This window comes from Lepidochelys kempii, chromosome 24 (assembly GCF_965140285.1).
Source record: "Lepidochelys kempii isolate rLepKem1 chromosome 24, rLepKem1.hap1, whole genome shotgun sequence".
Lineage (NCBI taxonomy): Eukaryota > Metazoa > Chordata > Testudines > Cheloniidae > Lepidochelys > Lepidochelys kempii.
In genome coordinates, this window is record NC_136403.1 from 17,764,879 (window position 1) to 17,780,873 (window position 15,995).

Consider the following 15,995-nt stretch of genomic DNA (forward strand, 5'->3'; position numbering starts at 1 on the left):
AGGATTAAGGCAACAAGGCAACAAGGATTAAGGCAACTGCCCTAGCCTCATCTGCATCAAAGATGGGACAGGGAGGCATCTCCATGAGCAGACAGAATGGAGAACAGAGATTCCAAGGCAAGAACCGCAGGGAAGCCTGGGACAGGAAAAGCATGGCAGCACTGCATGATGGGGGAGCTCTGCTCCAGATGTTAACGAACCCACGCCTGCACACCCCCAGCTCAGCAGTTATCAGACCAATCCTAGTCATGAATCCTTGATTGATATCCAAAATACTGAAGCAGCCTAATTGCATTGCGAGCTCCCTGGAAGAAAACACCACCCATAGCCAAGAGTGATCAAGTCCTATTGTCTAGCCTAAAGAAAACCCTCTTTGTTTCCATTCTGTACGCTAATGGAGATGCCTTAATCTTGTCATCCTTGTCGGTAGGGGTTTGGGTATGTCTCCCACTGCCCTTCACTGCTCTCTGCAAGTCTTTTCTCTGATCAGTCCACTCAGACTTGCTCTGTTAATATGTATGTGTGTGTGTATCCAGTTCTGGGGCTGGAGGAACCCAGCCCTGGGGAACCGAGGCCCTGCAAGAGAGCTCCCTTGGGAAGGGACTTGCAGAAGGGAGAAGTAGGGCTCCGTATGCGAACACAAGTGATACAAGCAGTACATTGGTAGAATTACAGAACACCCCCCCCGAAAGTAACCCTAATAAATGAGCGTACCCCAAAGTAATGGGCACATCTGGTAACGCTCTGGGATCAGCGCGGGACGTGTCCCCCGGAAGCTGTTATTCTCTTACCAAGGGTCTCAACTGATTGTGCTCTTGTAAAATTCATCCTTCTTGCACCCCATTATTTGGCTAACCAAATCGGGTAATCTCCAAGTTCCAGGAATAAATCCAAGGATAAAACTTAAGCGGGGAGTCGGGGGGGGGGGGGGAACTTGGTTAACGCTGGGTTAAAGCTGCCTGGTGATAGGCCCTACCCTGGCAGAGCCTCGAGTTCAGCAAAACACAAACATCTGAAATACAGGAAATTGTGAGTTAAGGCAGGCGCCTGCACTGTCATCCCTGTCTGTGACCTCTTCCGTTGATTCTCCACAGCAGCCTGGAGACCCCTTCTCGCCTGCTGCCTTTTCACTGTAATGGACAGGTGTCATAAATATAAAGGGAAGGGTAAACCCCTTTGAAATCCCTCCTGGCCAGGGGAAAGCTCCTCTCACCTGTAAAGGGTTAAGAAGCTAAAGGTAACCTCGCTGGCACCTGACCAAAATGACCAATGAGGAGACAAGATACTTTCAAAAGCTGGGAGGAGGGAGAGAAACAAAGGGTCTGTGTGTCTGTCTATATTCTGTCTTGGCTGGGGATAGACCAGGAATGGAGTCTTAGAACTTTTAGTAAGTAATCTAGCTAGGTACGTGTTAGATTATGATTTCTTTAAATGGCTGAGAAAAGAATTGTGCTGAATAGAATAACTATTTCTGTCTGTGTATCTTTTTTGTAACTTAAGGTTTTGCCTAGAGGGGTTCTCTATGTTTTTGAATCTAATTACCCTGTAAGATATCTACCATCCTGATTTTACAGGGGGGATTTCTTCATTTCTATTTACTTCTATTTTTTATTAAAAGTCTTCTTGTAAAAAACTGAATGCTTTTTCATTGTTCTCAGATCCAAGGGTTTGGGTCTGTGGTCACCTATGCAAATTGGTGAGGCTTTTTATCCAACATTTCCCAGGAAAGGGGTGGGGTGCAAGTGTTGGGAGGATTGTTCATTGTTCTTAAGATCCAAGGGTCTGGGTCTGTAGTCACCTAGGCAAATTGGTGAGGCTTTTTACCAAACCTTGTCCAGGAAGTGGGGTGCAAGGTTTTGGGAAGTATTTTGGGGGGAAAGACGCATCCAAACAGCTCTTCCCCAGTAACCAGTATTAGTTTGGTGGTGGTAGCGGCCAGTCCAAGGACAACGGATGGAATATTTTGTACCTTGGGGAAGTTTTGACCTAAGCTGGTAAAGATAAGCTTAGGAGGTTTTTCATGCAGGTCCCCACATCTGTACCCTAGAGTTCAGAGTGGGGGAGGAACCTTGACAACAGGGGCTCCCCGTCCTGCCCCTACGTACCCCAGACCCTGCCCATTTCCCCTGGCACATGGACAATTCACAGCTGCTTCATATCCTTTTTTCTGGGCGCTCAACATGTGAGCTTGGGAACCCACCTAACCCTCTACCTGCCAGCTCCCCTGGGCCCTGCTGCAAACACCATCCACCCAGTTCTGTATTCGCACGACGCAGATGGGACCCTCGTGGCATGGAGGGTTTGGGGGGACTCAGCCCAGAGCTCTTCATGTCACAATCACAGCCCCAAGAGTCATAGAATCCAAGGACTGGAAGGGACCTCGAGAGGTCAAGTCCAGTCCCCTGCACTCATGGCAGGACCAGCACCATCTAGAACATAGAGTCCAAGGCCAGAAGGGACCATTGGAATCATCTCAGACACCTCTCCCCCCGCCTCACTTCGGCCCCTCTGAATTAATTCCTTGAGAGGACTGTGACAAAGTGGGAATGTTCTTAATGTTTTCTCTGAATACTGTGTGGGTGCCTCAGTTTCCCCTATTCATTTCTCAAGCATCTAGGGGTGGGATAAGGGGGTGTGATTGTTGCAGAGCCCTAGAGGGAGATGTGATGGTTTCTGCACAGAGAATGGCCGACACCCTGTCTCCTGGCAACTGATGGCCTGGGCCCCTCCCCTGCAAGGTGTTGGAGAACAAAGAGATCAGGTGGACTCCTGGCCCACGAGGGAGACAAAGGCCAGAGGAGGGGCTGGGGGGAGTTTCAGTTTGGAGCTGGCAGGGAAAACAGAGGGAGGCCCAGCACCGGGGTCTGGGCTCCCTATCCCCCAAGATGGACCTGACTGAGGGGTCCTCTTTTCTGTACCTACAAGCTCTGTTTTAGACTGTGTTCCTGTCATCTAATAAACCTTCTCTTTCACTGGCTGGCTGAGAGTCACAGTGAATTGCAGGAAGTGCGGGGTGCAGGGACCTGACTCCCCCATACTCCAAGACACTGACCTCTGAGAACAACATCCCATCTGGATTTAAAAATTGTTGGTGATGGAGAATCCACCGCGCCCCATGGTAAATTGTCCCAATGGTTATTACTCTCACCATTAAAAACTGACACCTTTGTTCCAGGCTGAATTTGTCTGTCTTCAACTTCCAGCCATTGGATGGTGTTAGATCTTCCTCGGCTTGGCTGAAGAGCCCGTGATCCAATATTTGTTCCCTTTGTCGGCTTATAAACTGGGATCAAGTCACCCTTTAATATCCTCTGTCAAATAGATGGAGGTTGGAAGAGACCTCAGGAGGTCATCTAGTCCAACTCCCTGCTCCAAGCAGAACCAACCCCAACTAAATCATCCCAGCCAGAGCTTTGTCAAGCCGGGCCTTAAAAGCCTCTAAGGATGGCGATTCCACCACCTCCCTAAGGAACCCATTCCAGTGTTTCACCACCCTCCTAGTGAAATAGTGTTTCCTAATATCCAACCTAGACCTCCCCCACTGCAACTTGAGACCACTGCTCCTCGGTCTGTCATCTGCCACCACTGAGAACAGCCAAGCTCCATCCTCTTTGGAACCCCTCTCAGGTAGTTGAAGGCTGCTACCAAATCCCCCCTCACTCTTCTCTTCTGCAGACTAAATAAGCCCAGTTTCCTCAGCCTCTCCTTGTAAGTCACGTAACTCTTCCAACAGGTTTCTCCACCATTTAGCACAACTCCAGTGAATGCAGCTGGAGTGCGATCGCCATGGGGACAGAGTGATAGCTGCCTGGGCATTTACTGTAACTCGGTATTTCCTGGTTTCCAGAAGGTTGGATTTTGCTGGTCTCAACACGCTGGAAGGACGAGAGCTATCAGCGGGCAACCAGAACCCGGCGTTAACCAAGTTTTTTGCCCCCCTACCCTTAAGTTTCATTCTTGGCTCTAGTCCTGATACCCGGTGACAAAGTAGCCTGGTTCCAATGTGTGGCCTTGGTGGCTGCAATATTAATCCTGCAGAAATGGAAACGTGGATCGCCACCAGATATTGACCCCTGGCTCGGCAGGACAGCCGCCCTGGCAGCTAACGAGCCACGGGTGTCGCACAGGGAGGGAGGCCCGCGACATTCCAAGCGATTCAGGCTGACTTGTTAGAGGTCTACGGTTCACAACGGTGTTTGGCCGTTTGGTGGATCACATAGAGTGGAACAGCTTGAAGAGGAGAGATTGCAGGATGCCCCCTGCCCCAGGCCAGGCTGTTGTACATCCCTGTGGTTTCAGCCCTCAGCTCAGAAGCAGGTGGCAGAAGTTCAAATCCCTTTTCCACCTCTGGCAGAGGGGTGAACCCAGGACAGGATCCTGGCCACTGGACTAGTGGATCTAAGGGATGCCACTCCTGCCACCACCTCCTCCTCTGTGGTGTGTAGAGCCAGTTCTGAGCACACCTCCTGGATTGAGCCCAGCAGGCAAGATCGGGGCTCCTGGCTCTTGCTGGGACGCAGGCATCAGGGTAGCCGGGGGCAGAAACGTGAGTATCAAGGGAACTTTTACGGCACAAATGTTGAGGCTGAATGCTCAGAAGGCTTGGCAGACACCAGGGTGTGTGTGTGCATTTGTAAATGCCAGTGGTGCCTAAATCTGAGTGGCTGGGGCCTGAAGTAGCCGGAATCTAGCCCTAGGCCTGTATGCATTTTCTTGCAGGGCTGTTATTTCCCCTTTTGCTGGCCCCGGTGGGGACACTGCAAGGCTATTTCCTTTAGGAGGAGAACTCGATGATGCAAGGCAGGTCTCTCTGCAGTGCAAAGACCATGCACACTGCCAGCGTCCTGCTTCTTGGACAGCAGCAGGGACAATCAGCAGCCGCCCGTTCCCGTGCTCAGAAAACCCCGCGCCTGCCCCTCTGGTGGGCTCTGTGCCCAAGAAGCTCTCTCTCCCTGCTTCCTCCCAGGGTCCTACCCATCGCTGCTGCTCCCACCTTCCCTCCTTGCCCCTGGGTTTGCAACCAGGCAATCCCTTCTGCCCACCCGGCTCAGCTCTGAGCTGCAGGGTCTGTGTGATGGGTGCTGTTGCCGTACAGCTACGGCAGAGTGTAAACACAAGTTATGGGGCGGGCGGGCGGGGGGGGCGTGTTCTGTGGCTGTAGGACCTCTGCCTCCCCAAGCGATGGTAGCTGACGGGAGTAGGTTGGCATAGTGATGACACTCAGTCCTGTAGCCTGACCCAAAGCTGGGGATATATAAATGTAACTTGAGGATTAACAGGTTTTTGTTTTAAGATCAGGCCCAGTAAGATTATTGTAAAATTATCATATAATTTGGGAACCCCGATGTGCCCAGGTGCAACACTCACACATAGGAACCCTCTCTACGTATATAAACGTATGATTTATTAATAATTCAGCAAAGTTATACACACACTTAAACGCAACCAAGCAGATAGAGATAACACAGAAAGTACATTTGGACGGCCATCCTTACACCCTTATCTCTCATACTTAACCGTTATCTTTCTCATCCCCGTTATCGTCCTCGTCTTTCCTCCCCAAGGTCTACGTCTCTCCAGCCCATCCGCTGCCCCTGGGATGTTACTTTTATAGTCGGTCACGCTGACGCTGCCATGACCGATGCATATTCAATAGTGGTCCTGGTTTGCATTTTCTTCCCTTAAGGGGTCCGTTTTCTATCGGTTAGTATATGTATGATGTTACGCTCTTAGCATACATGTCAATTTGCTGTCATGGCCACCGTTGCGGTGGGAGGCTCTGTCCCGAACTTTCTGGATGCTGGCGTCAGCGATGTTCTGTGGGTGGCTGATGTCGGGATTTTGGATAAAATGCCCCCTCTGGCATACCACTTTCAGCTCCCTATAACTTATGAGTTACTTACATTTATCTATACCAAAGGTTATAGGCCTCAGGCTTCACACTATCTACTAAAGCCAAATCTTACAGGAGAAAAGCCTGCAGGTTCTTTGCATTAATACTAAATATAATAAAGCAGGATAACAAAGCAATGAATATAATACAGGTAAGCTGGCCCACTGGGCTACAGTCCCTAGCCCGCACTGCTCCAAGTCACTAGGCACTCCCCCAGAGCTGGGGATCAGAACCCAAGTGTCCTGGCTCCCAGCCCTGCCCCCAGCTCTAACCTACTAGACCCCACTCACCTTTCTATGGAAGTGAGGGACCCTGATTTCCAGTCCCAACCCCACGCTGCTCTAACTACTACACCCTACTCTCTACTCTGCAGAACCCAGGACTCCTGGCCACTCCCATCCCCCACTCCTCTAACCTGCAGCTCGCCACTTTTCCCAGGGACAGGAATGAGACCCAGAAGTCCTGCCCTTAACCCACATGCCCTGAGCAAGCCAGAAATCGGACCAGTAGTCCTCCCACCCCATCCAGTGTGTGACCCACTTCCCCAAGTTGCCCCCATCCCCCAAGATTTAAAGGGGAAGCAGTTTCACTCATCTTTGTTTCTCAGCAGGAAGGATGGGGAATTGCTCAACGTGTTTGTGTGTTCAAATTGTGTCACTGTTGGGTGGGGGCAGGGCCTGGGGAGGGGTCTAGGAACTTATGGACACAACCAAACAAAAGTGCATTACATCAGTGCATGTACCAGAGCCCTTCTATAAAAGGAGACGAGACAGACGTTGGTACATCTTTTCTGCTTCACTCAACTATCCGGCTGCTCCACCCCCAGCAAACTTTACTCTTCCTGAAGCCCCTAACGACTTTTGGTAAGTCACATCCCTCTGGTACGTTGGTGCTCTAACTGCTAGATGCCACTTCCCTCCCAGAGCAAGAATAGAACCCAGGAGTCCTGGTCTTGGCCCCAGCCCTCCCTGCTCCAGCCACAAGATCGCACTCCCCGCCCAGAACCAGGGAGACAACCCAGGAGTCCTGGCTCCTGGCCCCGCTTCTCTAACCACTGGGGTCCAGTCCCCTCTTGGAGTCAGGAAAAGACCCAGGTTGGGGGAGCTATCTCTCAGGGCTGTAGGGAGCAGCCTTCTTTGACACCCTCTACTGATAGAGTGGCCAGCTTTGTCTCTCTCTGTCAAACGGAGCAGCCTCTTTTGTCTCTCTCTTCTTTTTGGTTCTTGCGTGTACTGTCGCTGTATTCTCAGAAACAAAGTCATGCTATGGGGCAACCTTCCAGCAGGAGTATTTGAAGTTTCTCTCTGACTTCTCTCTGTGCGTGCCACAAAAAACCCAGCCACGAAGGAGTCAGAGCTGTGGCTGCCCCAGAACTGTGGCAAATGGCTCTGTGGCTCTCCCCATCCTTTTGGCCCAATCATGCATGTGCAAGTTCCCTTCTGATCTCATTTCAGCCCTTCTATGAAAAATCCTCCAAAGACCCCAGGGAGGATCTACTGCTGCCACATCACCATGCAGTCTTCTCTTGCCGTCTGCATCCTCGCTGCTCTCCTGGCTACGGGTGAGTGGGGGCTGTTCCTATAGGGGCTCATTTCCTAACTTTACCAATGGCTCAGAGCCACCTACCAGGTGAAACTGTTCCTCAACGTAGCCAAAAAGCAGCCACAGAATAACAGGGAAGCTGGGGTCGCCTGTAACCCTTCTGCCTGTCAGAGTTGGCAGCAACAAGGGCCGGGGTCAGGATTAGGGGTTCCGTTCCAATAACACAATGCAAAACTGGCTCAAGCCCCCACCCGGTGACCTGGGACAAATCTATACCACCCCCGCTGGGGGCCCCCAAGAGGCAATACTTCCCCTCTCCCAAGCACAGAGCCTGAGTGTAGCAAAAAGCCTTTTAATAACAGAGAGAAACAATGTGGCATTATTTTGGGGGAACACCACCAACAGGATTCATAACACAACCCGTGAGCAAAAACCCACCCCAAGCAAATTGGGGCATGTCCTTTCCCTTTGGTTCTTGAGTCCAGCAACCCCAAATCACCCAAAGTCCAATGACCCAAAAGTCTCTGTCCCTGGTTAAGGCAGCCCCAGAGTACAAAAATTTATCTGCAGAGTTTTACCTCCCAACCTGGGTGGAGATGGGGGAAGGGGAGAGTTAAGGGGCCCCACCTCTCCATGGGGCTCCGCTCTGCCAGCCACCCCCATGAGCTGCTCCAGGCATCCGACAAACTGCTTTGCTCTACCAGCCGCTCTGCCTCCCGCAAACCACTCCACCCTATGGCTTAACACAACACTCAGTGATTTCAACTCTTCGTCAGTTCAGCTCTTTGGTGATTTCAGCTTGTAGGAGGGGAGCCTCAGGGCTGGTGCACCATTGGCCCAAAGGGAATTCAGCTCAGCAGCCTGTAACTAGACTCCTAACAGAATCAAAATTAGCTCTGATATTCCACAGTGGAGAGAGGAGGACGTGCAATTAGCATGTGAGCCCCTCACCAAGGGACCCATACCACCAAGTATTAATACCCATCCCTAACCTCTTTCCATTCACAGAGTTTTTGAAACCCATGACCCTTGCCTAGCGAGTGCTACTTAGTTGACGGCGAGTCCCTCCATCATAACAAAAGGCCAAGGACAGTTCCACTGTCCTTGATTCACATAATCAGGATAATAACACTTCATTCTTCCTGTCCCAATAACAGAGAGACTGGGGATCCCGCAGCAGCCAAAGTGACCATTTGGGCAGCTGTGGCCTCATTCTAGGCGGGGAGGGTGTGCCTATGCAAATGAGATCAGCCCCTAAAGTTCTTTTCCACAACTTGCCGCACCTCACCACCAGGTGTCAGGGTGGAGCCCATCCTGGCTCTGCTTACACGTCTGAGTGACAACATCCGATGAGGAGGGGGCTGGAAGTCACAGTCCCCGTGACAGTGAGTGAAACGATTGTGGACATGGGAGGAAATATTTATTCTTTAAATCACAAGAACCAAGTTGTGATGGAGCTGGCGGAGGCCAAGGACATTTCGAGTGGGCATTGTCTGTTGTGAGACAGGCGGCGGATCTGAATTTCAGTAGCAGGAGCTCAAGGCAATATGAAGGGCAGTTCTATGTGACCCCCCCAGCCGGTGTCAGTGGGGCCAGGGCCCAGCCGGTGTCAGGGGGGCCAGGGCCCAGCTGGTGTCCATGGGGCCAGGGCCCAGCCGGTGTCAGGGGGGCGCAGCTGCACTGGACTCGATGGCAGGTGTCAATCGGCCCTTGCTGAGAGCGAGACCAGCTCACACCCTCTGGGGAGCTCTCTGGGGTTTGTGAGGTGGGAAAACCCACTGGGGAACTAAGATCTGCAGCGATCCCGGGGAGATGCAGCCCCCGAGCAGCGTGAAATGTCTGTAGCCAGCTGGGACCATTGAACAAACTGGGGCAGCGCGGTGGATGAGGGACCCCAGGGAGCTGCACCTGGTGCTTCTCCGCAGAGCCCAGGACAAATCCAGGTGGGTCATGTTCTCGCTCCGTCCCCAGGGGCCTGTCTGCAGTGTCCACATTGTGAAGGAGACGGAACCAGCTGCACGGGCGACCTACAGACCTGCCCTGCTGGGCAAAACTCTTGTGGCGTCGTTCTGACAGAAACTATACTCGGTAGGTGAGATGGACCCTACCCAACGTGGGTCAGGGAACATTCTGGGGAGCTGGGTAGCCTGGGTCCTCTCCGAATCTCAGATCCAGGAAGGGAGTGGGGTGGATGGGTCTGAGCAGCATTTAAGGAGCCAGGACACCTGGGTTCTATTGCAGACCTGTGGCTAGCTCCACAATGGGGCCTTTGGTTTAGCATTGCAATGCCAAACCCCCAGGCGACTCGCCAGCCAGTGGGCCGGGGCCCGGCTCCCCGTACGGTGCATAGGGACAGGGAGGCTTCTGAGGAGGGGATGCACCAGAGGCCGCCAAGCTGGAGCCACCTAAGCCAGCCAATAGGAAATGTCGATTAAAGGGGTGTGGCCTAAACCTTGCCCCTCCCCCAAAGTTTGGCCCCTAAGTCCCACCTGCACGGAGACATCCAGCTCTGCTTGGGGTACACGGCCGGGAGCCCCTCACCGGGAGTCCGGTATCTGAACCGGGTCAGCCCTTCCTTGTTAATGCCAGCAGCAGAGGAGGGGCTGCCAGGAGACCCCAATGGCTGGGCGCTAAGCTGGTCCCTGGGGAAGCCAAGTTCAAATCCGCACTCAGCCCCAATTGGGGTGGGGACTTCAGCCCAGATCCCTCCCCTCCTAGGGTTGTGCCTGGCCCTCTGGCCTACGGGCAGGTCTCTGTACATCTCCCCTATTGAAGACACCCCACATAGTATGAAACAGTTAAACATTCCCTGGAACCTGATCCCCCAGGTCCACTGGGGGCATCCGACTCACTGGGCTCCTGGGTATACGGGGGGAGCAACCCCTCCCACCTCCATCTCCTCCCCTGGCGGGCTTTCTGCAGGGCCCGATCCATTGGTTGTGCTCTGAGGGCATCCCCTGGATCAGGCGCACAGGTGAGACCTTCAGGGAAACACCAAGTCTGTGAATCCCGCCGTGGCTAAGGGGTGAGCTGGACGCCCAGCATCAGGATCTCAGCAGCCCAGCACGTACCTCCTGGTGGGAACTTTGGCAGGAGATTCGGGGCCCCAAGGGTTTGTCGGCAGCCGAGTGGGGAGCAGGACTATCTAAGTGCTGGATTTAGGTGCTGAAATGGCTTTGTCTAGCCCTGCAGGACCTCGGGTGAGTCACTTTCCCTCTCTGTGCCTCAGTTTCCCCATGCATAGAGGAGGGCTAATGGCTCATGGAGATCATTGTGAAATGGGCGTCAATGGGGTGGGAGTGGAAGGGGGAAAAATCTCTGTTTTCTCCTCCTGTGCAGTGGGAGAGAAGACCCAGACCATTTTCAAGGGCTGTGCGACATCCAGCCAATGTAAAGTCGGCTTCGTCTCGATGAATTTTGGGAAGGGAATGATGACAAGGACGAGCATCGCCTGCTGCATGACAGAGTCCTGCACACCAGAGCCTGTTAAAGGTACATCTCCCGTCTCCTCCCCCATCCCCTGCACCTCCTGCTGCCTGGAACCTACCCCATGTTACCTTCCCGGGCCTGGTGCTCCCGCCGTGCAGGGGCGCCCCATGGAATAACACTCACCCACCGGTTGGGTGGAGTTTAGTGGGCGGGGCTCTAGGCTCCCACCAGGTGTGAACCCATTTGACCCCCGGCCGGGCAGGGTCCAGGGCTCCCTGCTGCAAACCCCTCCCCTGCCCCTGCTGCCCCCGGCGTCCCCGGAGCTACAGCTCCCCCTGCAGGGGGCCCCCGGGGCTGAGCTGTGCAGCCCCCAGCTGCTCTCCCGGCCCCGACCCGTCCTGGGGCTCGTCCCCCGAGCTGACTGCGTTTGCTCCGCTTCTTCCCAGTGCCCCCGGCCGACACCAAACCCAATGGCCACAGCTGCCCTGGCTGCTACGCTCCATCCTCTGAGCAATGCCGTGAAGAGACCATAGCGTGTGCTGGAATCGAGAAGCAGTGTGTCGACATCGCCGAGCCCCAAATATCTGGTAACTTGCATTCATTTCTTCTGGGGTTATTTTTCCTTTGCTGTTTGCCCCTCCCTCCCTCCCCGCCCACCCCCGAGGGCAGGACCGAGATGCTGCGTGTGGTCCGCTAAATAAAGGTATCGGCTGCAGATCAGGACACCTGGGTTCTGTTCCCAGCGCTGGCCTCCGGTGTGACCTTGGGCCAGTGTCTCCCCCTCCCTGGGCCTCTGGTTCTCCTCCATCCATTGCCTGTCAATAGTGTAGTCTCTAAGCTCTTCGTGGCAGGGATTGGTTTAGTATTGGGAGACCCAGTCATGCCGGGCACTGAACAGACCCCCACTGAAGATAAGGGACCCATACTCTGCTGGGCGCTAAAGACTTATAGGGAGATACAGTCCATGCCCCAAAGATCCTGCAACTGTAACTCCCCCACCACCTGGGTGTGGTCTCTTGTCCCCTGTAGCGGCACCGAGACCACTTAGTGAGAAAGTGTTTACAGCCTTAGCTAACAGCCAGTTGGCTTTTGGCTCATGCACTAAGCTCCAGAGGTCCCAGGTTCAATCCCGCCCGCCGACACCCGGTGTCTGTCGGCGTTACACAATCTCTGTAGCTATAGTGGGGATCATTCTCCCAGTTTCAGAGACTGGGAAACTGAGGCAGAGAGTGATGCCATGATTTGCCCAAGGTCACACAGAAAGGCTGTGGCAGGGCTGGGAATCGACTCCAGTTTTGCAGGATCCCACCATGGTGCCGTAACTCATTATGAAGCCGCCCTCACCAACAGGGAGCTGCTGCTTTGTAGCATGAGTAGCGTGGCTAATACAGGCCATATCCAACCTGGGTATCCTCAGTGTGCTCTAGATCTGGCTGCAAGTGACTTGTTGAAGGACACACAGTGAGTCTGTGTCACAGTAAAGGAGAGGGGAGAGACGTGATAGGGACCGCAGAGCCAAAGGGAAGGCTGTGGGGGGCCTAGGCGGGGCTCACAGGGGCAGAGCTGAGGAGGGGCAGGTTGTTGTGTCCGGTCCAGTTCAAGGAAAGGAGCTGCGGGCTCACACTGATCACCTCCTTTCCTCCCCTTCATGCAGGTGTATCTGCCACAAAGACCGTCGTAAAGGGCTGTGGTACTGAGTACATCTGTGCCCAGGTGAATGCGGGTTCTGGGTCCTTTGCAGGGATCCATAGAAATGTAACCACGGCCAGATGCACACCAGCCCCCATCACGACCAACACAGCTCCGGGACCAGCCAGACTGCTCTTCCCAGCCCTCGCTGGGCTCCTCCTGCTGAAGTTTCTCTCCTGATTCCCTACCCAGTGCAATGGCCACGCTGCACTCAGTAACACCCCGGCTGCCTTTGTCTGCCCCTCTCGGCAGCCGCTCTCCCCACCCAGGGGCCCTGGGCTCCCGGCCGGATTCGCTTCCCCTTTATATTGTTCCGCTTAATAAAAAGAAACTGGAGACCAAAGTCTTTAGAAATTTGTTGTGGGGAAATTTCAATTCTCGTGGGCGGGGCTGCCAAAAAGCTAATTAGTCAGTGACCCCTAGTGGTGAAATGAGGCAGCACAGGCCAGGAGCTACAACCCCCAGCGGGACCCCAGGGTCTGGCTGGATCCAGCATCTGCAGTAAAGAACCTTCCTTTATAGTCATCACAGCCAAGTCCTGCCCCTACTGACCCCGGCAGTGCCCCCTACAGCAGGTCCCCCCAAATTACAGGCCACTTGGGAAACTGTTGGCCAAAGCTGCAAGGGAGATTGTGTGGCCCAGCTGGGAACAGAGCCTGGTCTCAAAAGCTTTGACCCAACACGCAAGCACATGCTTAAATGTAAGCACATGAGCCTGTGGGGCTAAGTCAGGTGCTTAAAATTAAGCACCATGCTTCAGCACCTCGCTGAACCGGAGCCTGTGGTAGCAGGGCACAGAAGGGCACAACGGCTATATAAGGCTCAACCAGTTTGGTAGAGATGACCTAGGTTGCCCACATTCTCCACCAGTGTCACCTGCACAATCTAGGGCACCCCACCTATACCCTACCGAGGGCTCAAGGCGTGACCTGGTCAATTTAGGCACCCCCACCCTTTTCCTACCGACGGCTTGGGCTGTAAGGCACCTACCCTTACCCACAGGGCTCAGGAAGAAACCTGGTCAATTTAAGTACCTGACTTTCCCTCGGGGCTTTACGGGTCTGTGGATCCTTTTCCCAGTGAAAAAGCCTTACACAGCTGTGCTCTAAACATCGATTTACTAGGAACACACAGAGAACACACATACCAAGCAAATCTCTTGGGCTCGCCACTCCCAATATACAGACAAGATTCACCTGGCGGCCAGTCAGGATCCTCTCATGCTATGTGTCCCGGAGTCCCCGGGCAATGCTCTGGACCTGCTCCCCATGAAGCCAGGCAGGACTCTGGGGCAGTCTCCTCCCTGGGAGCAGCCTGTCTTCAGGACACACAGCTCCCCCGGCTCCACCTTCCTGGGTCTGACCTCAGAGCATTCAGCATCCTCTGCCCCTCCATGCGCTTCCCACAGCGAGTCCGCTCAGGCGGGGTCCTGGGAAAGCCAGAGGGTCCTGCCCCCCAACTCTGCAGTCAGACGTGACTCTCAGCCAGCCAGTAAAACAGAGGTTTATTAGACGACAGGAACATGGAGAGCAAGTTAAAGAAGTACGGGCTGGATGAATGCACTATAAGGTGGGTAGAAAGCTGGCTAGATTGTCGGACTCAACGGGTAGTGATCAATGGCTCCATGTCTAGTTGGCAGCCGGTGTCAAGTGGAGTGCCCCAAGGGTCGGTCCAGGGGCCGGTTTTGTTCAATATCTTCATAAATGATCTGGAGGGTGGTGTGGATTGCACTCTCAGCAAATTTGCGGATGATACTAAACTGGGAGGAGTGGTAGATACGCTGGAGGGCAGGGATAGGCTACAGAGGGACCTAGACAAATTGGAGGATTGGGCCAAAAGAAATCTGATGAGGTTCAATAAGGATAAGTGCAGGGTCCTGCACTTAGGACGGAAGAACCCAATGCACAGCTACAGACTAGGGACCAAATGGCTCGGCAGCAGTTCTGCAGAAAAGGACCTAGGGGTGACAGTGGACGAGAAGCTGGATATGAGCCAGCAGTGTGCCCTTGTTGCCAAGAAGGCCAATGGCATTTTGGGATGTATAAGTAGGGGCATAGTGAGCAGATCGAGGGACGTGATCGTCCCCCTCTATTAGACGTTGGTGAGGCCTCATCTGGAGTACTGTATCCAGTTTTGGGCCTCACACTACAGGAAGGATGTGGATGGATTGGAAAGAGTCCAGCGAAGGGCAACAAAAATGATTAGGGGTCTGGAACACATGAGTTATGAGGAGAGGCTGAGGGAGCTGGGATTGTTTAGTCTGCAGAAGAGAAGAATGTGGGGGGATTTCATAGCTACTTTCAACTACCTGAGAGGTGGTTCCAGAGTGGATGGTTCTAGACTATTCTCAGTGGTGGAAGAGGACAGGACAAGGAGTAATGGTCTCAAGTTGCAGTGGGGGAGGTTTAGGTTGGATATTAGGAAAAACTTTTTCACTAGGAGGGTGGTGAAACACTGGAATGCGTTGCCTAGGGAGGTGGTGGAATCTCCTTCCTTAGAAGTTTTTAAGGTCAGGCTTGACAAAGCCCTGGCTGGGATGATTTAATTGGGGAATTGATCCTGCTTTTGAGCAGGGGGTTGGACTAGATGACCTTCTGGGGTCCCTTCCAACCCTGATATTCTATGATCTAAAACAGAGCTTGTAGGTGCAGAGAAAAGGACCCCTCAGCTAGGTCCATTTTGGGGGGCAGTGAGCTAGACAACCACGTCTGCCCTTCACTCCATGTCCCAGCCAGCCCCGAACTGAAACTCCCTCCAGCCCCCCCTCCTCTGGGCTTTGTCCCTTTCCTGGGCCAGGAGGTCACCTGATTCCTTTGTTCTCCAACCCTTTAGCTCTCACCTTGCAAGGGGAAGGGCCCAGGCCATCAGTGGCCAGGAAACAGGGTGTCGGCCATTGTCTGTGTCCAGACCCCTGCACACACCTGCCCTCTAGGGCTCTGCAATGATCATACACCCTTATCCCACCACCTAGTTCCTTAAGAACTGCCTAGGGGAAACTGAGGCACCCCCACACTATTCAGAGGAAACATTAAGAACACTCCTGCTTTGTCACACTATGCCACTTCGTTGTGACCTTCTCTGCTTATGCAGATGGTCAGCATAAAGACTCTGGCTGGAGTTTATCTGTATCCTCCCTAATTTCCCAGCCCCTGGGCGTCTTTACTTTACAACCTTGGTGGTTAACACTTTCGTTAGGGACACCCTTGGGGGGGCGGGGCTTTATCAGGACCAGAACATTCTTTTTTTCAAATTTTAGTGGTGAACTCCCTGAGTTTCCCCCCCACACAAGGCTGGTTTAATATTGGAGGGGGGGGGGGGAGATAAGGTCTCAGGCCTACACAGGGGCAGCCTAGCAGGGAGGGAGTGCTGAGCCCAGCAGAGGCATTCCCCGGCCAACAGGGGTGCATGAGCTCAGCCCGCCCCCACCCCATGGATGAGTCTG

General features: G+C 53.6%; 1 protein-coding gene across 1 annotated transcript; it reads left to right on the plus strand.

Annotated features, from left to right (window-relative positions):
• Positions 1-6,619: 6,619 nt before the first annotated feature.
• Positions 6,620-12,896, plus strand: LOC140903010 (phospholipase A2 inhibitor NAI). The gene is made up of 6 exons (XM_073323642.1): positions 6,620-6,756; positions 7,348-7,454; positions 9,407-9,523; positions 10,775-10,927; positions 11,311-11,451; positions 12,519-12,896. The coding sequence occupies exons 2-6, from the start codon at positions 7,355-7,357 to the stop codon at positions 12,731-12,733; spliced, it is 726 nt and encodes a 241-aa protein (XP_073179743.1). The 5' UTR covers positions 6,620-6,756; positions 7,348-7,354; the 3' UTR covers positions 12,734-12,896.
• The last annotated feature ends 3,099 nt before the right edge of the window (positions 12,897-15,995 follow it).